The sequence below is a fragment of the Tetranychus urticae genome, chromosome 3, assembly GCF_039701765.1.
Source record: "Tetranychus urticae isolate SD_2017Ah chromosome 3, NJAU_TeUrti_SD_1.0, whole genome shotgun sequence".
In the NCBI taxonomy this organism is placed as follows: Eukaryota; Metazoa; Arthropoda; class Arachnida; order Trombidiformes; family Tetranychidae; genus Tetranychus; species Tetranychus urticae.
In genome coordinates, this window is record NC_142960.1 from 7,567,753 (window position 1) to 7,590,075 (window position 22,323).

The 22,323-nt window shown below is 32.1% G+C and overlaps 5 protein-coding genes across 5 annotated transcripts; 1 reads left to right on the forward strand and 4 right to left on the reverse strand.

Annotated features, from left to right (window-relative positions):
• Positions 1-4,999: 4,999 nt before the first annotated feature.
• LOC107367111 (transcriptional regulator ZNF706) lies at positions 5,000-5,638 on the reverse strand. Its single transcript, XM_015934796.3, has 2 exons — positions 5,396-5,638; positions 5,000-5,319 (listed from the first exon to the last, which is right to left on the reverse strand). Exons 1-2 carry the CDS (start codon positions 5,528-5,530, stop codon positions 5,224-5,226), a joined length of 231 nt encoding a protein of 76 aa, XP_015790282.1. The 5' UTR covers positions 5,531-5,638; the 3' UTR covers positions 5,000-5,223.
• Positions 5,639-6,076: 438 nt separating this feature from the next.
• Positions 6,077-8,918, reverse strand: LOC107367110 (uncharacterized). The gene is made up of 5 exons (XM_015934795.3): positions 8,479-8,918; positions 7,603-7,838; positions 7,348-7,481; positions 6,740-7,256; positions 6,077-6,337 (listed from the first exon to the last, which is right to left on the reverse strand). The coding sequence occupies exons 1-5, from the start codon at positions 8,479-8,481 to the stop codon at positions 6,154-6,156; spliced, it is 1,074 nt and encodes a 357-aa protein (XP_015790281.1). The 5' UTR covers positions 8,482-8,918; the 3' UTR covers positions 6,077-6,153.
• A 1,478-nt stretch (positions 8,919-10,396) lies between these two features.
• LOC107366984 (iripin-3) lies at positions 10,397-14,508 on the reverse strand. The gene is made up of 3 exons (XM_015934632.2): positions 14,204-14,508; positions 12,966-13,406; positions 10,397-11,541 (listed from the first exon to the last, which is right to left on the reverse strand). The coding sequence occupies exons 1-3, from the start codon at positions 14,459-14,461 to the stop codon at positions 10,918-10,920; spliced, it is 1,323 nt and encodes a 440-aa protein (XP_015790118.2). The 5' UTR covers positions 14,462-14,508; the 3' UTR covers positions 10,397-10,917.
• A 2,103-nt stretch (positions 14,509-16,611) lies between these two features.
• On the forward strand, positions 16,612-18,363 carry LOC107366985 (uncharacterized). Its single transcript, XM_015934633.2, has 2 exons — positions 16,612-17,087; positions 17,604-18,363. Exons 1-2 carry the CDS (start codon positions 16,838-16,840, stop codon positions 18,209-18,211), a joined length of 858 nt encoding a protein of 285 aa, XP_015790119.1. The 5' UTR covers positions 16,612-16,837; the 3' UTR covers positions 18,212-18,363.
• A 3,373-nt stretch (positions 18,364-21,736) lies between these two features.
• LOC107366986 (uncharacterized) lies at positions 21,737-22,266 on the reverse strand. The gene is made up of 2 exons (XM_015934634.3): positions 22,021-22,266; positions 21,737-21,943 (listed from the first exon to the last, which is right to left on the reverse strand). Exons 1-2 carry the CDS (start codon positions 22,223-22,225, stop codon positions 21,744-21,746), a joined length of 405 nt encoding a protein of 134 aa, XP_015790120.2. The 5' UTR covers positions 22,226-22,266; the 3' UTR covers positions 21,737-21,743.
• Between the last annotated feature and the right edge of the window lie 57 nt (positions 22,267-22,323).

The following is a 22,323-nucleotide window of genomic DNA, read 5'->3' on the forward strand; positions in this document are numbered from 1 at the left end:
ATACTACAGTTCTGTGCAATTGAAATACCTTTCTTGATAAATGAAGTTATAAGTCAATCTGATGACTGTAATGGCCAGAAAATCTATTGACTTTATTAGGATAACTTTGCGTATTTGTCAAACAATTTTTTCTCGCATTTTCTGATTATCAAAAAGGTCGAGCTCAATAATCTGAACGAAGCAAAGACTTAATATAAGATCATCCCTACGCTTGTAAAACTTACATAAACACCTTAAGAGCGCATTTAATCAACAACCAGAGAGCAGAAAAACTGCCACCATGATAAATGGCGTTAATTTACAAAACTTGAAATCAATTTGGGTCACAGATTTTTGTCTTTAAATCAATTACTGAGTTTTTATTTATTAATATTTCATTTATTATATTGACATTGGTTTGAGCAATACATAAGTATATTAAGGAATCATAATTTAAGGATTTTCATCAAATACAGTAAAATTATTGATTTGTGAATTGAATCTGTATAACTCCGCATTCATCAATTTTTCGAATTCTTGCCTGCTTTCTCTTGGAATCAATGAAAGTGGCAATAAAATAATGGTTTTCTTATCAATTTCAAGAATTATCCAATGTACTGACCACACGAATGTTGGTACTCAATAACCAAATAAAAGAAGATATTCAAGGTTCTGATGAATTTTTCCATTTCTACAAACATTTTAGGATAATCAATATCTTCCAGAATAGATGAACAACTATTAATAATTTTAAGACACCTTCTTTTGAAATATTTATAATCCTTAGGATCTGCCAATCTGATCTACTCTAGGTATATCATATTGAACGTGCTCTTTGAACTGTTCCATGGTCAGTTTGTAAGGATAAAAATCAACTGAAAGAGGATCGACTTTGATAGATTTAATAATGTTGGAAGTAACATTATCAATATCCTTCTCTATCAATGTTAACATAACGACGTCTGTCTTATCAAATGATGATTTCGATGAACCACAAGAGTTTTCCAGTTCCGAGGTCATTTTCTTAGTACAATCATTCTCGTTTGTTTAGAACCAACTTTCATATGAACACAACCAACATTCAAAAGAGTAAAACCGGCTGACTGTAAAGACACAGAGCTTTCAAAACAACGAAACCAGCTTTCAAATGACCAAAACCTACTTTCATAAGACAAAAACTCTCGAGTTAAAGAGTTACTTTATTCAGAGTATGCAAAGAGGATTATCACTGATTTTCCCAATGAACTTCCATTGAAGATGGTAAATCACAATTAATGAGTCAAAATTTATCAAAATTTTAACTTATATTCCAAGATTACTCAGAAAAGAGGCAATTAAAAATTATCGAAACAGTCTACACCCTGAATAAAGATGCTTCTTTAACTCGACAGTTTTTGTCTTATGAAAGTGAGTTTTGGTCATTTGAACGCGGTTTTGTTGTTTTGAAAGCTCTGTGTCTTTACAGTCAGCCGGTTTTACTCTTCTGAATTCTGGTTTTGTTCATATGAAAGTTGGTTCTAAACAAACGAGAATGATTGTATATTCGGTGTTTTCATGATACACATTTGCTTCACTTGGAAACGTGCGAATCACCACATCCTCTTCCAGGAGTGCTTCGCCAACCACGTGTGGAGCCCTTCTAATAAACGTGTAATTGATGTCATGGCTTTGTGCTAAATGAGAATATTTAGATTATAAAATAAATTTTACTGAATTTGGAAGTGCCTAAGGATTTTGTTTTTCCAGTTTTATTTAGAAATGTACATTTTGAGCATTGCAAGCACAAGTTGTGACATTCATCTCGTGGATGCAGTAATTATTGTTAATAAGAACATTACAGTCTGGATTTCCACTTTTCGATCCCGAAATATTTCGAAATAGCTAATAAATAGAAATAGATAGACATTCGAAATAGACAGCATTATCTTCGTTATTTCATGGTTTCATTCTTCAATCTTTTCTAACTGATTTTGTGGATCAAGGATCGGATTATCAGGCAAAACTCTCCTCACCCTCTCTTTGCCTTTAAGTGTTACATCCTTTTTATAAGGTCCGTGACTAGTTGAAAGAAATATTAAGATATCAATTAACTTACATATTCCTAATTTGAAGTATCGAAATTTGTTTTCGCCAAAACCAGATTTTATCTCCTTTATTATCATCAACGATGAAAATTGAAACAATAGAAAAAAACAAAACAAAATTTTAATTTCCATTGAATTTGGTTTAGTTGATGTTCAGTTTAATAGGAATATTTGTTGATACGTTGATAACAACGGGCAAGAGTATTTCAAGTCAAAGGGACTAAAACTGGTTACTTGCGCTTCTCTAGTCAAGTAACTTGAGCACTTTTAGAGTGTAAATTAAATGGTTTTAGCAATATTCTGGCCTCTTCTAACATTAAATGTTTGAGTTGGTTGAACGTCCGTAAACCTCCGTAAACAAGTGGATACAAGACTGAAAAGAGATGATTTTAAATATGTTGTTATATCATTATAACTTATAATAGTTGATTAGATGAAATGGATACTCACAGACTACATTGAGGGTAAATAATGCTACAATACCAGAGGTAACTAAACTTTCCCAGACTCTAGGATGTCGTTCAAATTCACTGCTTCCAAATGAAGTCACTGACGGCAAAGCACTTGAAACGGCCGACTTGAATTTATTCATTTGATTCTTGGCTCGATCACGAAACCTTGGTCTAGTCCTAGAATTATTTGTATATGTACTCATTTTGAGATGGTTTTGGGTATAATAAAATCTAATGATTAGTATAAGAATGATGAATGTAGTTGATGCCATTCGCAAGATATTGAGTCTAAAGTTTGCAGGCCAATGGCCAAAATCAAGAGAACTGTTGATAAATCGAGACTTCGAGATCTTCTGTCTATAGCCAAACCTTGTGTCTCGAGGCTTCCACACAAGATTGGCTCGCAGTTTCTTGCCATGGATGTGGTGATTCGCACGTTTCCAAGTGAAGCAAATGTGTATCATGAAAACACCGAATATACTAAGAAAATGACCTCGGAACTGGAAAACTCTTGTGGTTCATCGAAATCATCATTTGATAAGACAGACGTCGTTATATTAACATTGATAGAGAAGGATATTGATAATTTTACTTCCAACATTATCAAATCTATTAAAGTCGATCCTCTTTCAGTTGATTTTTACCCTCACAAACTGACCATGGAACAGTTCGAAGAGCACGTTCAATATTATATACCTAGAGAAAATAGTAAATATTGTAGATCTATCTGCGATAATCTCACTAGAGATATCCAGGTAGATCCTGTGGATTACAGTTATCTTCATAGATTGTGTACTAAATCTAGTTGTCCATCTATTCTGGAAGATATTGATTATCCGAAAATGTTTACAGAAATGGAAAAATTCGTCAGATCCATGAAATATCTCCTATTAATTGGTTATTCATCGCCAACATGTTCATTCAAGTGGTTAGTACATTGGACAATTCTTGAAATTGATAGGAAAACTCTTTCATTATTCCCAAAATTAACTGAAAACCATTATTTTATTGCCACTTTCATTGATCCCAAGAAGAAGCAGGCAAGAACTCGAAAAATTGATGAATGCAGGATTATTTTGAATTGAGCACACAAATGAATAATTTTTCTGTTCAACTCTTGGATTCTTATATTTCACCTTTTTTGTTTATGCAATGATTCAATGAAAAATCAATCAATTATTTTGAATATGCTTCAAAAAGTTTTACTGTATTTTTGATGAAACTTCTTAAATCATTGATTCCTTAATAAACATCAGTGGTTTCCTCAATGTTATTTATCCTCCTTGGACTGCACCCGAGCCCACTCCAGCAGAGATGCTTAACATTAAATCACCAAATGTGTTGCGATCTATTATCGATCGACTGAACGAAGTACAGTAGTCATTAGACTTAAGTTAACAGATTTTCTTGCGTGGACCGGCCAGCCGCGACAGCTTTTAAGGCGCCGTCTACCCCTTGCTACCTAGGTGTTTTACCGACCCATAGGCGCTAGGCTTTATCCAACTTAGCTGGGAATCCATCAGGAAGGGAGGATGGGATAGTCCAGGGGGCTTAAGCCTGGGTGAGCGACTACTGTAAGTTGCCTTAACTTCAGGGCTTGGGCGAGATTCGAACGCTAACCCCAAGATGCAGATTACAACATATGAAGATTAGCAGTCTTATCGCCAACGCTAACCACTAGGCTAACGTTAAGTTAACAAAAGACCATATTTTTTTCATAGTCGCCATCTAACAAGAAATAAAAGTACCTTTAAGATCGAATTTAATTTTGTCCATTTCTCTATTGTCTAGTTTCTCTGAAAACTAATTTTTACCGAGATGGCGACACCTGAAAATTAACTTAAGTGTGGCACTATTTTGTTAACTTAAGTCTAATGACTACTGTAACTGTTAAAATTACCAAATTTTGCTAAGGAAATAATAAACTGTCTGTGGATTGTGTTTAATCACGAATAGTTGCAGTTTCTCGTATCTGGCCTAATTATATAAAAAAAGTCAAATCGTCTTCAATGTTATCAATTTGCAAAGAATGAACCTTAATATTGAAGATTAAATTGACCCTTAGAAAATTTATGTTTCTTCGTAATTTTACTTCTGATGAGCTTCACTTTTCTCCTTGCCGCATCTCCTTTAGTATTTAGTTCACTGACACCATTTCTTATTTTTTAAAATTTTCTTGGAAGTTCAAAATGTCATTGAAATAAGCAACCAATTAAACGCACAATTTATCCGTAGATTAACTGATCAAGATAATTTTGGAAATCGAAGCTGTCCGAAAAACTTAGAAGTTAGAAGAAATTTAAACTGACATTTCAATACATTGCAATCTTTCTTTTTATCACAAGAAATGGATATTTTCAGTTCCCTTGAAAAAAATCACCAAAAATCAAATCCAACTTTGCAATATAACATAAAAACTAAGTCTTAAAGGCACCAAAATTTTGAATATTTTCTTCAACAAGTATTGATGATGGTCCATGATCATTTTAATGAAAAGATATCAATTTATTTCTATTCAAGCCAAGTCTTCTCATAACAAATTTTTTTTATTGATGATGAACGAAAAGAACTCGGTTTAAACAGGCTTTTTCTTATCAAGTGATTTTTAGAAATGAATTGAATTTGAACAGCTTATACACATAACGGCCATTTAGGAGTTGTGAAATTTTTTCCTATCAAAGTTTGCCGGCAATTAAAAATTGATAAGGTTAACTAGCCACATCTTGAAGTTCAGCAGGCATAGGTGCTTTTGGATGTTTATTTTCAAAATGTTGCTTGTAGGTCTTGGGATCTGGCATCTGAGACTGTTAGATAAAATAGATTGAAATAGATGGCAGTTAGAATTCGACAGGTGAAGATTAAAACAGCATCTGAACTTACCTTACAAACAGCACAAGTGAAAACAAGAGCCTTTTGAGCAGCAGTTTTTTGATCATGTCCCTGTTGACGTTTCAATTCCTGAGCCTTTTTAGCAGCTTTTTGTTGTGATTGAATTTTCTGTTGTCCTCTAGCCATTTTGATGATCGATTCTGGCAATAATTGACAGTAATTTATAATAAAGATTTAAAACAAAAGAAAGAAAGACGACTCAATGTAAACCACGTTTAAATAACAACAGAAACACAAGAAAATGGGTTTTCTAGATCTTTAGTTTCAACATCTATTTTCAGAAAAAAGAAAAAAGAGTAGAATACTGATGAGGATGCGCAAACTGTCATGTGATGTTTGTTTTGTTTCGCATTTTATTCAAATTTTCACAACATGTAACCAAGTTTTGTTAAATTTTATGCTAATCATAAATTAAATTGTTCAAAATTGACTAAATGATGTATGTTTAGCGAATTTATATGCACGGAATGAATATATTTTAAAGAGGCGAATGTGGTTTTGAGTTCTAAAACCCTTGTTACTGAATTAGAACGCGAATACAGTTATGACTACTGTGATTGTAGATTGTGATTATGTGATAAATTATCAATGATATGAATTAATTAGTGCCCGAAAAGGGCTGCTTTTTTGCGAAATGAGTAATTGATAAATTGAATAATGAATGAAAGTAAATTTTCATGTTGGAGACTTTGTGAAATTTAATGGCAGTTAATATCCTCATGTTTTATACCAATCAACCAAAAACGGTATTAATTATTGATTTCACGGTAAATTTGACAAGCACAGCAAGAAGGAACAAAGAAATTATCTGTCGATGTCGTTTGTCCATTTATATCCAATGCCAATAGCTTTTTCTTTATGTATTTCTGTTTACATCTTGTTTTATAACCAAAAGGAAGGGAAATCGATGATGAACACGAACTTCCAGCTTGTCTGAAAAATAAAAGGAAATAAAATCTGATTAATCAAATGCAATGGTATAATCATCATCTAATCAAACAATTCGAAGGATGTTTTGTGTAAACATTTCCTAGCTTTTAGTATTAATGAATATTCCACTTCATTGTGAATAATTCAAATAAGTAAAGTTCAATTGCGAGTAGCTTTGGGAATGGAAAAATATTAAACCTAATTCAGGTTGAGAAAAGAAAGTTTAATCATTCGCCTGCTGATAGATTTTAACATCAACAATTATTGAATTTATCTAAAAGCTTAGCTTTTTACCTTCCTTTCCCTTAAAATTGCTAACAGAAATTTCCTGATGAATTATATTTTGATAATAATAAATTGTAGAGAATAGATTTTAAAACAGTGTCTAATAGCTGGATAACTTACAAGCAAACCTCTACTTTGATTATTTGTTTTAAACGAGAATCTCTATCACCAAGATTAACAATGTATTTCCATTCAGATTTGTCATTTAATGCAGCTCTCGGAGTAATATACATTGATTTAGTTGCACAAATCTCTTCTCCAAGATCATCGTCAGGTGGATCCAATTTTCTACGAGTCCGATTAACTTTCGTACTATTGGCATTATTGGCATTAGTATTTGTTAACACTTTAGTTAATGATGAAGATGTTGAAGGTAATGGTAATGATAAAGGAGCAGGTGATGATGTAGGAGTAGATGATAGTAAGGGTGAAGATCCTAGCCAGGCTGATGTATTGACAGTACTAGTTAAAGCACCAATTGATGGGTTATCATTTACTTGCTGTAAACCATCATTAACACTCTGCCAAGCATCTAGAATTTGTTTTGGCAAGGAACTTGATCCAACAGATCGACGATCATTGCTATTGGAGTTTAATTTTATCTTTCCTGATCCTCGGGTATCATTTTTCTTCAACCCTGTTGTAATAAAAGAAGATGAAAAACTACAATTAATACGTGTTTGAACCATCATTGAAAACAGCAAATGAGAAAGAAAATGTTTACTTACCTTTTGGGTTGCTTTTCAAAACTGGTGGATCTTTTAATATGGGTTGTTGATCATTTGAGGATTCATCTGAAAATATACTTGTGAAGTTGAAATTAACTGAATTGGTTGATTTAATAATGTCCAAAATTTGTTCACTGTTGAGAAATATAATCACATGTAAAATGAAAATGAAAGAAAACAAAAATGGCGTCAGTTTAGTTGCAAGGATCAGAGTGAGACAAAAGGATGATTAACGAGGACAAAAGTGTTACTCACAGTGGATAATGATCAACATCTTTACACAATGTTTTACCAACTTCAGGACAATTTTGGGGACTAGGAGGGTGAATCTTGCTTGTAATTAAATTGGCTGGTAGTTTGTAATCAGAATAGAAATAAGTTTCATCAGGATATGGTGGGGACTTCCAATAATCTTTTGAATAAGGTTTACTTTCATATAAATCAATCAAAGGGATAACAAATACCAGGTAACTGATTAACAATAAGATTTTCTAGACATTTTATGGACAAAAAAAGAGACAATATAATGAGTTATTAGTAATAAATTGTACTTCAGATCTCAATTGATCATAAGTATAAAGCGCTGACAATGTTTTAAAAATATACAATCCGAAGCATCAATTTATCTAAATTTTTAAGAGCTGATTCCATTGAGTAAAGCAATCATTTCTGGGTAAACCTGGGTCAAGAGACAAGATTGCTAAGTTTCCACCCAATATTTACATTGCAATTTAAAATTTTCAATGATCTTTCAAATGAATTCATATCGTCAATCATTTACACCTTTTGGTGCAATCTACAAGGCCAATTCAAGTGTTGCTCATCTGCGATGAAGTTCACCTAAAATCAGTTTTTTGTCAAATCTATTCCAGCTCAAGGTTAAAATTAGATAGCAAAACCAGTCAATTGAAGCGATTTGAGTAGCAGAAACAAAAATCGCCATAAAACAAAACAATGATGAAACCAGATTAATCTATCATTGCGGCATGAACAATTTATCAATTGAAACTAAACTTGAACCAAATGCTTTGATTTAACTCCCTAACAATGAAAATTTCAATCATAAATAATTTTCAATCACCTCTCAATATAAATATGAAAACAATTGGTAACAAAAAGACACTAACTTACCATATTATGGATTCAAAGCAGAGCTCCTTTATAATAATCCAAAAATCCAAAGTGATTAAAACAGCCACTTCATTTGATGGCTATCAGATCATTTTTACCGTTGATTATAAATTAGTCGCCAAGTTCAAATTTCTTACGATGGTACAGAATAAAATCAATTATGTTGGCCTAGGAGTTGGTTTAAGATCCGATTTGAAACAAGTGTAAATTTTGAACAAAGATTATCAACTTGAGATCATTGTTTATAGTCTAATCTGTGGCTCTGAGATCGCTGAAGCTAACTAAACTTGTTAACCCAAAATATTAATTGTAGGAGACTAACAATTGAAATTGCTTGAAAGCGAGAAAGATTGAAAGATTAAGTATGAGACAAGATCAAGAGCAAGCAATGAATACGTGAAAAAAGACTGAAATGGTTTCTCAAAAATTATAACCGGATCTTAGGATAGATTGTTACGAGCTCTGAAATTCACTCATCCATTTGATCCAAGGTATATAGTGACAATTACTCGTAATCATGATGTTTAATTCAAGGAGATTTACAATTTAAGTGAAATACAGAGCAAGAAAGAGAGGTAAACAAGAGCTTGAATATAAACTAAAAAACAAAATTAAGTGAGGCCATTAAATGGGACAATTTAAAGATTGTAAGATGAATCTTAATGCCAAATGACCTTCCATCTCTGGCCCAAGGCTTTTATTTTTAACTGATTGCACACAATATAAACGTAGGATTGTCTATTAACCTTTACCAAAATAAGCATCAAATTATCGTAATATTGGGTTAATTTTGGTAACAGGTGAATATTTATAACCTAAAACTATGACTTTATAAATAGCGGACATTAAGATATTATTGATCATCTATTGATAAGTCATAACAATACTTATGTAAACGATTCACTTGAGTATAATGCCAGTTAGGACTTGTTTCATTAATTTTGTTCATTTTTAACGCATTCTAACGATTGTAAGAACAATTGTCACTAATTAGTTGGTATTGTTTGAATTGTTTGAATTATTATTCACTTGAAGATATGATTGAATAATTTGGAAGCAAAGTTCAAATGCAACACTCCATAAGAACAGGTAAATGGCTGAATTAGCTTGGATAAAATGTTAAACAAATCATTAATATCGGCCTTTCTAATGCATTATCATATATTATGTAAATTGATCTAGTAAGCCTTTCGATTTCATTGAAAAAATTCTTTAATTGCATTCATCGCAATTACAATTAGCTGTCAAGCTTGGTGTAAGATTCAAGTTTAAAGTTATTCATACAAAGATATTACTTTCACAAATCAAGTCATTGGTATCAACTATTGGACATGAACCATTTTCACTGGTTTAGCTTAATATTCATTATAAATTCAATTCTTTTGCCTATTCAGATTATTCTACAGGCTTGGAAATATTATATCCATAGTTTACCGTGAATCTGTTGAGTTTATTTTGTTCAAATAAATTAACTGATTGCTTTCAAATGAAGAAAACAATTTTAATTGATAGATTTGGATAACTAATTTTGATGTAACAAACAATCGACTCAAGGTCTGACGAATCTCGACAAAATTGTTGTGTTGATTATAGTGATTGGTGATGATTGATAAAAATATAAACTATTGCTTCCTTGATTGTCTCTGCATTGACAATCGAGACTCAAAGATTTCAGATTTATCAGTGAATTGTAATTTTAATTTGATGATTGTTTGATATTGTCCTACTCTTGAAATTGATCGAACGAGCAATCAGTAAAATTAGATTGTCAATGATGTAATTATTTAGAATAAATGAAATGTAAACCACTTGATGATGGAAACTTATATTTTCAATACTTGAGAAATGAAAATATGACGCGGAAAAAATGAATCCATTGAATCAATAGAAGAGAAATTTGAAAAATGAATGATCAATATCGGAATTATGAAAGCTTTTTAATCACCAGTCAACAATAATCTTAATATTAAGGTCAATCAATGGTTACCAAGTATTTGTAATCAATAAGGTAAATAGGTGTTTTGACAGGTTTGGGAAACAATTTTTATCTAGATCCAATGACACTTGTTGGAAAGTAGAGTAAAATATAAGGACTTGAGAGTTTCATTTGACGATCATAACAGTGTTTATAAAAACAAGTGATTGTTTAAATGTTGATTGTGCGCTCAATTTGTTCAAATAAAGCTTTTTTTCCATGAAGATAAAGTAGGAAGGAAGCGAGACAGAAAAGATCGTCTGAAGATTTTCTTATATAATAGTGATATCAAAAAAACAATCATGAAGTTAATATTAAGAATAAATGAGAAGTTATTGCCAGATTATTGAATAGAAAGGGAAGAGAAAGGGAAAAGGAAAGGGGAGAAATGAGAGGACAAAGCAAAGTTAAGTTTGTCATGGTTTGTGCTAAATCGATTGGATTGGTATCAATCTGTAGATAAATTAATGAGTGGTTTCATTTGTTGGGATAGTTATGTTGACAACAGATTCAGGAGTGGCTGTTGTTGGACTGGATGATGCAGCTGATGGTGAAGCTGATGGTGAAGCTGATGGTGAAGCTGATGGTGAAGGTGTTGATGTTTCCAGGTTGGCCATTTTATTCATTTGACCCATAAATAGGTTAACTCCGGTCAGCCTGTCTCGAATCATAAACAAGAATGGTCGATCAGCGACAAAATCTTCTGCTGGGAAGTAGCTCATTCGAAGAACGGTAACAATCAGGGTTGCCGCTGCAGCAACTGAACCTTCCTCATCAAGTTCTAGGAGAGCCTTCTGAATCGATTGGGATACTTTTAATTCAGATTTTTCAGCAATGTTGGGAAGTTGAGCAAGATCACCAAATGGAAGGTCCATTCCCATGCGTGGTAAAATTTCATGCAACTTGTGAGTGTCCTCTAGTTTAAACTTGGGAATACTTAAAGCACGCAGTTTCGTTTGACTCATTGAGCTCAAAAGGTTGTCCAGTTCAGTTGCGTTCAATGTTGGTACCAAGTTGGCAAGGGTGTTGGACTCAGTTGGCATAATGAAGATCATGCTTATATTTCCAATGTACGGAAGCTCAACAACCTGTTAATGGAAAGCAAAAAAAGTATATTTTAGTAAAATCATTCAATGATACAATGAAATTAAAAAGGCCTGAAGCCTTCAGGCTGAAGGCGATAGCTCAACGACACCAAAATGATTAAATGATGAGAATTGATGAATCTAGGAAGCAACCAAGAAACTTTGATCCTAATCTTTGTCTAGCTAATAATTAAACACAGTTCAACCCATGATACAAGAAAATCTTAATAACATGAATCATTGGCAAAAAGGTTTAGCAAATTTTTGTTGAATAAAGTCTGCTTATGTCATAAGACTGAACAAAAAATGAAAAAAGTGAAAACAAAGGCTTAATTTGTAACAGATTTCATCGGCAAATTATCGATTAGATGATAAAAGCTTAAGAAAAGATAAACATTTACTATTAATATTCACATTTAGATGAGATATTTTGAACGGATTTCCCTAGATGTAACCTTCATGGTTATTTTTTTGCCATTTTGTTCACCAGTGATTCAATTATTTGCTTACTGCTACTTGATGTCAATATCAACAATGAGTGGAAGTGAAGACAATACATATTTTTATTAGTAAATTGTTTTTCTTGAGAATTTTTTATATCTCATCTTTATGATTGAAAAATATTGAAACAAGATAAAGGCGTCAATGATGAGCTGTCGTCTTATTGTTGATTGATGCATACAAATATTGACTTCACATGGTGAAAACAAAGCATTGAATTGAAAACTTTGAATGGACAATCGATAAAAATTCAAGATTTAATCAAGAATTAAATGATTCAACTAATCTGTGAACAATCACTTTTCTGTAAAGGGTGGAGTTGACGGAAATCATGCAAAAAATCATGTAAACTATTAATGATTTACATGAGTTTCCCAGATTACTTTGTCTAGATGGAAATATTAACAATTTCAACAAAACTGAGCATTTCAATTGTTTTTGAAACTTTAAAGTAATAGAAACAGATGAATCACATCACTGTGAAGGGATTGAAAGAGTCAGGTAAACAGAAACGATTCAGTCCTTGAGGATATTTTCTCGTTTTTTTATCAATCATGAAAACAGCTTCTTTCAAATCAATTACACTGAGAAACAAATCACTAGCCATGATGATAGAAAACTAGTTTAAAAAAACCAGCATGATAATGAAGGGAATAATGGAGGGACAGGTTCGAAGTGAGTGATAAATGAAACAACGAACAAGCTAATATATCAAGATCAACAGATTCATGATTAAATTCATGATTAACAATATTACAGAAAATATCATTGAGCAATTGCCTGAAAGTTAATCAATCATTTCAGAGTCTACGAGTGAATTTTGTTTCGTTTTATTACCTCTTTACTAGCAAACTGTAGTTTGTAATAAAGAGAATCATTTTTAAAGATTTAAGTGTTTTCCTATCAAATTATGAAATTAGATTTACCTTGACTTTCTTGTCTGAATTATGTACGAAATTGAATCTTTTGTCTCGTAAAGTCATCATTTTGACCTTACTTAAAGTACCGTCACCATTGGTAAATGTATCATCAATTGTGAGTCCTTTGGGGAAAGGTTCTTCCCATCGTCCTTTGAAATATAAGGTGTTAACAAGAATCAAAATGGTTGCCTCATCTGGTGGATTTGTTAGAATTTTGTTGATTTTATTCTTGGTTTTCTCAGAGATCCATGAATTGAGCTTGTCCATAACAGCGGTTCCATTGGAGAAATCTTCATTGGTTGCTTGAGCGAAATAATTGGTCATTAAACTCTGGGCAAATGCTTCCTTGAGTTTAGCGTTTTTGTTGACCATAGCCAGATTGCCCATAGCCAAAGAAAAGTTACGATCACTTGTGCCATCTTCAACCAATTTGTAAGCCTCAAGCAGCTAATGGGAATGAGTAAAATGAAGAAAAAAAATTCTTAAGTAATGGTAAAACTGTCAATCGTTTGAGGAAAAAGCGCGGTTTTGTGAGTTCATTGAAATGATGCAAATACGTATAATGAAAGTCAATAGGAAGAAATGAAACGAGGATTTAAGGACAATGGACTCGACATAAAAGTTCAACAATGATTATTGTTGATAGAATCAAAGAAAGAAAGAAGCATTATTTTCCAATTCAATATACGCTATACACAGAAATACAAAATATCAATTGAATGCTTTGTTTATTTAGCTCAGTAAAAAGGCAGCAATTAAACCTAATTTACCTGATAATTTGTAAACCAAATTATACCAAATCAGTCTAAATCTTCACGAACAAACATTTGATTGTTGGAGAGAGGAGTTTAAAGTAAAATTGATTTGACCGAAAAATAATTTGGTTAAATGCCAGATTACAAGTTAGTGACAAAGCAAAGCAATTAAAGAACAAAATAAAATAGCAATCAATCAAGCTACAAATTAAAGGGTGTAACAAGTTATAGCTTGCAAATGAAGGATATAACAAGAAAATTTAACTAGCCGTTATCTTTAAATTTGATGATAACGATGAAGATGCTAAGATGATAGTTCATGTCTATGGTCAAATTTAAAGATAACGTAGATTAAATTTTCTTGTTACCTCCTTCATTTGCAAGCTATAACTTGTTACACCCTTTACTTTTCAACTAACTAGCAGCTAATGAAATCATTTTATAAAACCTAGGAAAATAAAAAACAAAACAGTTTTAATTAGCGCTTACTTTTTTGCTTGCTTTAGAAATATCAGATGTTTGATTACCAATGGAGGATAATTGGAGAACAGTCTTAATTTGCTGTTCAGTTTCACCAGTAGCACCTTCCAAAAGCATTCCATAGGCAATAATAGCACTTAGCGGCGAGAATAGTACATTCTTTGGACTGCCATTCGAGTTAATTTGTTCCAAGAAACGAAGTCCGAAATCATTGCTGGGACCACTTAGTTCAGACATGACGAGGTTTGGTGACGATGAGTTGGACATTATTTCCGAATTGGAATATTGTAGACTCACCAAGCTGAAAATTACTAAACTGAAAATGAAAGTCATCCTTGAAAACACTTGATGTTTACAGTAACCATCTACTACATAACAATTTTCAGTCAATCATCGACATTTATAAACGTTTTATAACCAAGGAAGGAGGAGAAATGAGCAAAAATCCTCAACCTTGTTAGTGGATACTTCTGTATCCAGATGGCGTAATTTTCTGGGTTAATCTTGGTTGAGCAGCGATTTCAAAGCCAATTCATCTTCCTAAACATCTTGTCCGAATTTCATGTTTATTGTCAATTATCTGGTTCGTTGTTAATTAATTTTCAACTCAATTAAAATGGAAAATTTTACAGCTATTCTGGCTTTTAGGTAATTTTTTCTCTCACACCTCTTCCTCTGAGCTTAGCTCAGCTCAAGTCAACAAATTGTTTTCGTTGGATCGTCTGCTTTTTAACTGTGCATATTTATTTCTTAATTTTTCATGTGCCTGATCGTGTTAATCGATTATTCATTGAGCTAAACCCATTGATAATCCGTATTTTGTGTCCTTAGGCCTAAGGTTATGACACTGAACTGGTTTCTTTCATTTCTTTTTGAGAAAGGGTTGCTAATATGACTTTTAACAATTGATTAAAATTAATTGATTGGAGCTGTTTAATCGTGATGAACGAGGTGTACCTTTTTGACATAAAACACCATCTCTAATAAAATCATACATGTAAACAAATAATGAACACCTTTATAAAAATGTCCGGTTTTGTATAACAATAACATGCTACACCCATATGAAATATACCTTAACTCAATCAATCTCAATGGAAATTACTCCTACCACCAACTCTTTAGAATGAAATTAATTGATTACTTAATCAAGGATAAACATGGTCAAACCATACCTAATGGGATCATTTAGTAAAAAAGATGAACTCACCTACAAAACGGATCACCTTGTGAATAGTGTATAAATCCTAGAATGAAATCTCTTGATTATATTTGATGTTGTCTTTTCCTTTTGAAAGAATATATTGACAATAACTCTTTTGAATATCCAATTAACTATTGGTTGGGAATTTATTTTACCACAATTGACATTTATTACTCTAAAAAACCAATATGAATTGAACAGTTTGACACAAAAGCTTTATTGTTACCAGATGAAATGCCAAGCTCATTATTGAAGTAACAGAAGACTAGTACAATGGATACAGAACAGCATCAACATATTTGCTTAATAAACTTTATATTTTTAGATCAAGGTTGACATGATCAGATTGCAAGGGAAAATTAAATGCATTTATTCAATATTCCACCAAAGAATGAAAACTAACGTAATATAATTCATCTAATAATTTTTCCAATCAAATAGCCTGTAAAATCCAGATGAACCCATCATACTTCAGGTCCATTACAACCATAAAATCAACCATTAAAAATATCTGTACCTTTAAAATGATCCGAAATTAATATAATAGAGAGATTCAATTGTGACAATCTAATCCAGGATTTAGTACAAATTGAACTAATTTTATTGGGTTGATAATTAAAGACAATAAATTGAGTTACAATTGTAATTCAATTGATACAGCTGTGCTGCCATCTATATTTATTATTTCCAATTTATGATTGTAAGTCTTTGCTATCAAAACTGTAATAAAACTAATCTCGAAAAATGTAAATTGCACAAACCAATTAGTTTACTAATTTATTTGAAGTCTTAATTAGTAATATAATTTTACTATGGATTTTTATTAACCTTCATTACCAGGTGCATAAAGATTCAACTCAATATTATGGCTAATGATGAAGAAATTTCAAAATCCTTGAAAATTGAACTGTTTCCAGGATGAGTCGACTTGCTAAATGTATCTTTCATTTTGTTGATAACAAAGATATAATTATTAACGACAAGCCATGATTATTATTTAATTAAGGTATATAGCTGAAAACTTCTGAATGAAGACAGAGTTAATCATTGATGCAGAAAAAACAGATGAAAATGAATAAATCTTAAACAAGCTAAAAGTATAATCATCACAAGAGATTGTCAACAAGCAAAGATAACATTAATCTGATTCTGATAAAGACAAGAATGTTTTCTGTTTTAATTCATTTTCCTAAGAAATTAACAGACTAATTGTTGATCAAGACAAGTTAACAATAGAAACATTGATCAACACTTTAAAATACAACGTATAGCCATTTCATTGGATAAAAAACCAGTAAATCTCTGATCTTTTCCCATCAAGTATTCACTTCTCGCTCAGCCTGGAAATAAGTCGAAACTTTTAAAACCTTTACACACTAATCAACCAAATTATTTTTAACGTTCATATCGTGCAACTATTAGCAAAAAGGACGCTTACAATGAAAGAGTTAACATCAGAAGTGATTAACATTGACAAATGGATTGAAAAAAATGGTCCCTACCTAAAACCTCCAGTTGGTAACAAATGTATTTTTAACGGACAATTGAAGGTTTTCCTGGTTGCTGGGCCAAATCAACGATCTGATTATCATGTTGAAAATGGTGAAGAGATATTCATTATGCTTAAAGGTGACATGGTATTAAATATAATTGAAAAAGGTAAACCCAAAAGCATAACAATTAAAGAAGGTAAGTCAACAGTCATTTTATAATCAAAGCCTTGCTTGCAACTTAAACTTTACATTTAACCCAACCCAGTCGAATGAAAACTGCTACACTGAGCCGCGTTTCACGCTCACCAAGACATTTTTTGAAAAAAAAACGCCAGAGTCATTTGTCTTTTGCGTTTGATTGTGTTAAACGCATTTAAACAAAAGTATTAATCTCTGTTTTCACGATAGACCTCATTAATTATATTTTATCTATTAAATAATTTTCATAGCTCAGTGGTTAAAGGAGATGGACATGAATAATTGAGAGAGTAGGATCGAGGTTGGGTGGAGGAATCTTTTTGCTTGAAATTTAATCAGCGTTAGCGCAAAATTTGCGCCAAATCTGACAATTTCTCTGTGTGCTCATTTTATGGCGTCAGTGTATCATTCGACTGGGAATATTTATGTCAAATTGAATCTTGTGTCTTTGCGACTGTTTTTAGTTGATTCACAATCTGATTGTTTTATTTATCCTTTGTTTACATTTCAACAGGGGAAATATTTGTATTGCCCAGTCGGATACCTCACAGTCCACAGCGATTTGAAGATACCCTTGGTATGGTCATTGAAAGGGAAAGATTACCAGAGGAGATGGACTGCTTACGATATTATTGTGATTCCAATTGTGATCAAGTATTGTATGAGAGATGGTTTCATCTTGTTAATCTTGATGTCGACATTAAAGCAGCGATTGATGCATTCAAAGGTTCAATTGAATGTGAAACTGGTAAACCAAGTCAACTGTATGACAATTCAACCGCTCCTCATCCAGATGATGTCCAAAGCCAGGTATTATCTCCTATTTATCTACTAGATTGGTTTAAATACAACTACCAGAACATTTCAGATGGATTTGCTTCCATATGGGACAGTTCAAAGGAGTCGAAAGTTGGCTTTTATGGTCCAGGTAAACATATTGTCGTCTCTGTTCAACATGAGCTTTTTGTTTGGAATCTTGGTTCATATGCTAAAATAACAATTGATGATGACAGTCAACATAAATTAACATTCAATGATACAATGATTATTGACCGAGGCTCTGTTATTACTCTCGCTTCTGATGGGCCAACTTTCGTTGCCTCCATGAAGCCAACTCAATAGAAGCAGCTATTGAAACAATCTATTAATCTAATAATATCAAGTGTCATTAAATAATCATAAACTTGTACCATTTATATCTCAATTTTAAATTAAGACTTGGTAAATGATAAAGCAAATTTTTCTGAATAAAGCAACAGCCAATTTACGCCTAAGCCTCGTTATAATTAGAATTAATTTGTCGGTTAGTAACAATATGATTAAAATCATTCATTTAATCTCTTTTTATTTACGTCAAATTGTAAGCTAAATGTTTATTAACTAAGATCAGGATAATCTGAAATGATTAACTTTATCTTACGAGGGAACCGTCAGAATTGTTAAATCGATATAGATTTTATTGGCCTCTATCTGTACATTAGACGCTTATTGAACGAAATGATATAAAACGAAACTAGTTGCCACCTTTTCGATGTCGGCATTTTATCATATTTTTTCTAGAAAAAGTATGCTTTTCAATGGACATTTGTATTTGTTTCATTAGATGTATCTAATGAATGCTCTTGTTGGATTGTTACTAGAAAGACACAATAAACACAATTTTCACATTTATTCACAAATTGATACTAATGGGTAAAAACGGGCAAAAATCAGTTTCTTTCAAGTTTGGACTCTGTTGGTTTGTAAGGACATCATTAATGTAGCTAAGATAAGTGGCGAAAATTCACAAAACTTAGAATCAATTTGAGTTCGAGGTTTTATTTGTAAATTAAATATTATTTTTTGCGTTTTATTTATCAGTACATTAAAGTTGGTCTTGAAAAATGCATGAATTTATTAAGGAATCAATAATTTGAGGAGTGTCATCAAAAATTTAGTAAAATTGTTAGAAAACTTTTTGAAGCTAATTCAAAATGATTGGTTGATTTTTCATTGAATCATTGCATAAACAAAAAAGGTGAAATAAGAATCCAAGAGTTGAACAGAAAAATTATTCATTTGTGTGTTCAATTCAAAATAATCCTGCATTCATCAATTTTTCGAGTTCTTACCCGCTTCTTCTTGGTATCAATGAAAGTGACAATAAAATAATGGTTTCCAGTTAACTTCGGGAATAATGAAAGAGTTTTCCTATCAATTTCAAGAATTGTCCAATGTACTAACCACTTGAATGAACATGTTGGCGATGAATAGCCAATTAAAAGGAGATATTTCATGGCTCTGATGAATTTTTCCATTTCTGCAAACATTTTCGGATAATCAATATCTTCCAGAATAGATGGACAACTAATTTTAACACAGTTTCTTCTCAAATATTTATAATCATCAGGATCTACCTGGATATCTCTAGTGAGATTATCGCAGATAGATCTACAATATTTACTATTTTCTCTAGGTATTTTATATTGAACGTGCTCTTCGAACTGTTCCATGGTCAGTTTGTGAGGGTAAAAATCAACTGAAAGAGGATCGACTTTAATAGATTTAATAATGTTGGAAGTAACATTATCAATATCCTTCTCTATCAATGTTAACATAACGACGTCTGTCTTATCAAATGATGATTTGGATGAACCACAAGAACTTTCCAGTTCCGAGGTCATTTTCTTGGTTAAGTCGGTGTTTTCATGATACACATTTGCTTCACTTGGAAAAGTGCGAATCACCACATCCTCTCCCAAAAGCGGTGTGCCAGCGAAGTGCGGAATCCTCGGAAAAAACGTGTAATCGTTGTCTAAATTATACCCTGGATGAGAATATTTATGTGAAAAAATTAAATTAAGTTGGAAGGTATCTAAGTATCTAAGCTATCTTATTATGAGGTTACTTTTTTACCAATAGTCTGTTGGGTGTAGAGTAAAGACGAAGGGACAACTCATAGTGTCTCTCGATATTTACTTCTGGTACGGATCGGAAAGAATAACATTTTTAATTGAAGTATCGATATTATCGACTATACTTGTATTGAAAATATTGCCAAAATATTGAATGATATTAAAGATATTTATAAAAAAGGAACCAGAGATGAAAATTTAATATGAACCTTTTGAACCAGACTACTGTCACTTAAAAAGCTTAAAATAATTGTATTGAGAGAAGTCTCTTCTTCTTATCTACTCTTTGCTTTTAAGTGTTACAAACTTGCAATATTAGATGGGCGATAAGTTGAAAAATATTAAGATATAAGTTTAACTTACCTCTTCCTAATTTGAAATATCGAAATTTATTTTCGCCAAAACCAGATTTTATCTCCTTTATTATCATCAACGATGAAAATTGAAACAATAGAAAAAAACAAAACAAAATTTTAATTTCCATTGAATTTGGTTTAGTTGATGTTCAGTTTAATAGGAATATTTGTTGATACGTTGATAACAACGGGCAAGAGTATCTCAAGTCAAAGGAACTAAAACTGGTTACTTGCGCTTCTCTAGTCAAGTAACTTGAGCACCTTTAGAGTGTAAAATAAATGGTTTTACCGATATTATGGCCTCTTCTAACAACAAATGTTTGAATTGGTTAAACTTGAAATAACTGGTGAAGTTACTTTTCACTTATGACCAGTTCTATGCGTTTGTTTACCGTACGCCATTTTGGGCTAAAATATTACATAAAGACCTTTTTGTTTTACATTTGAGACCAGGTTCAATAAACTCAAATTGTGTTTTGTTTATTCAGTTTTGTTTCAAACTCTGTTGTTTATTTCAAACCAGAAAAGTGCCAATGGATTTAAAACTTTATTTCATTCAATTCATCGTTTTAAATTTGATTTATTTGTCAAATCAAATCGGGAATTTAGAAATGTGGAAAACTGCTGCATCTCATGTTGATTATTATATGAAAATCAAAACGAGTAACGATTTACAATGGATGAGCCCAAAAGACACGGAGATCGACGGAATATGGAAACTATGGAGTAATGATAGTGTATTAAGAGAACCAATAAGTTTCTTATCATTCTGTAGAGTGCGATTCGATGATAACGATAATCTTCATCTTTATTTATTCAAGAATCAAACGAGTAGTTTGCATGGACCAATCAGGATCAACGCAAGGCATATCAAACTAGACATGAAGTTTAATATAACCAAAGAGGAAATAGATAAGTATCCAGATAAGCTTGACGAAGATCACGAAGGATTCAAACATGAATCATATGAAAATCATGAAATTGAACTCGACTTAATGCGACATGCTCGTTGTATTTTGGGGCAATTGGCTTATAAACTTTATGATGAAACTGACCTCAAGTCGATGCCTCCTCTGAATATTAATCTTGAACTGGATTCTTCAACTGCTTCCCTTTTCCCGAAAATTGAAAAAGATGATTATTTCATATTGAATATCATAAATTTTGCTAATAGATTCTCATGGCGCGGAGAAAAAGCTACGACCTGGGGTAATTGGCACCCAGAATTGGCACCTCCCGGGCTTAATGATCCGATTAACTGGATTGCGGCCTCTCATTCAATCTTAAATTATACAATTGTATAACCAACACTCAACAAAATTTAAAATGTAATCACAATTGGACTTGTTTGATAATAAAAGGTAATTGTAATTAACGCTATAATGAAACTGCAACCATTCATGATTAAACACATTTCTCAGACAGTTTATTATTTTCGTAACAATATTTGGTGAATTTAACTGTTACTTCGTTAAGTCGATCGATAATAGATCGCAACACATTTGGTGATTTAATGTTAAGCATCTCTGCTGGGGTTGGCTCGGGTGCAGTCCAAGGAGGATAAATAACATTGAGGAAACCTCCGTAAACAAGTGGATACAAGACTGAAAAGAGATGATTTTAAAGATATTATTATATCATGATAACTTATAATAGTTGATTAGATGAAATGGATACTCACAGACTACATTGAGGGTAAATAATGCTACAATACCAGAGGTGACCAAACTTTCCCAGACTCTAGGATGTCTTTCAAATTCACTGCTTCCAAATGAAGTCACTGACGGCAAAGCACTTGAAACGGCCGACTTGAATTTATTCATTTGATTCTTGGCTCGATCACGAAACCTTGGTCTAGTCCTAGAATTATTTGTATATGTACTCATTTTGAGATGGTTTTGGGTAAAAGATGATAGCTAATTAGTGATATAATGGCTTCTTATTATTCAAATTCATCTAATCCTTCTAGTTGGATTCTTCAAGA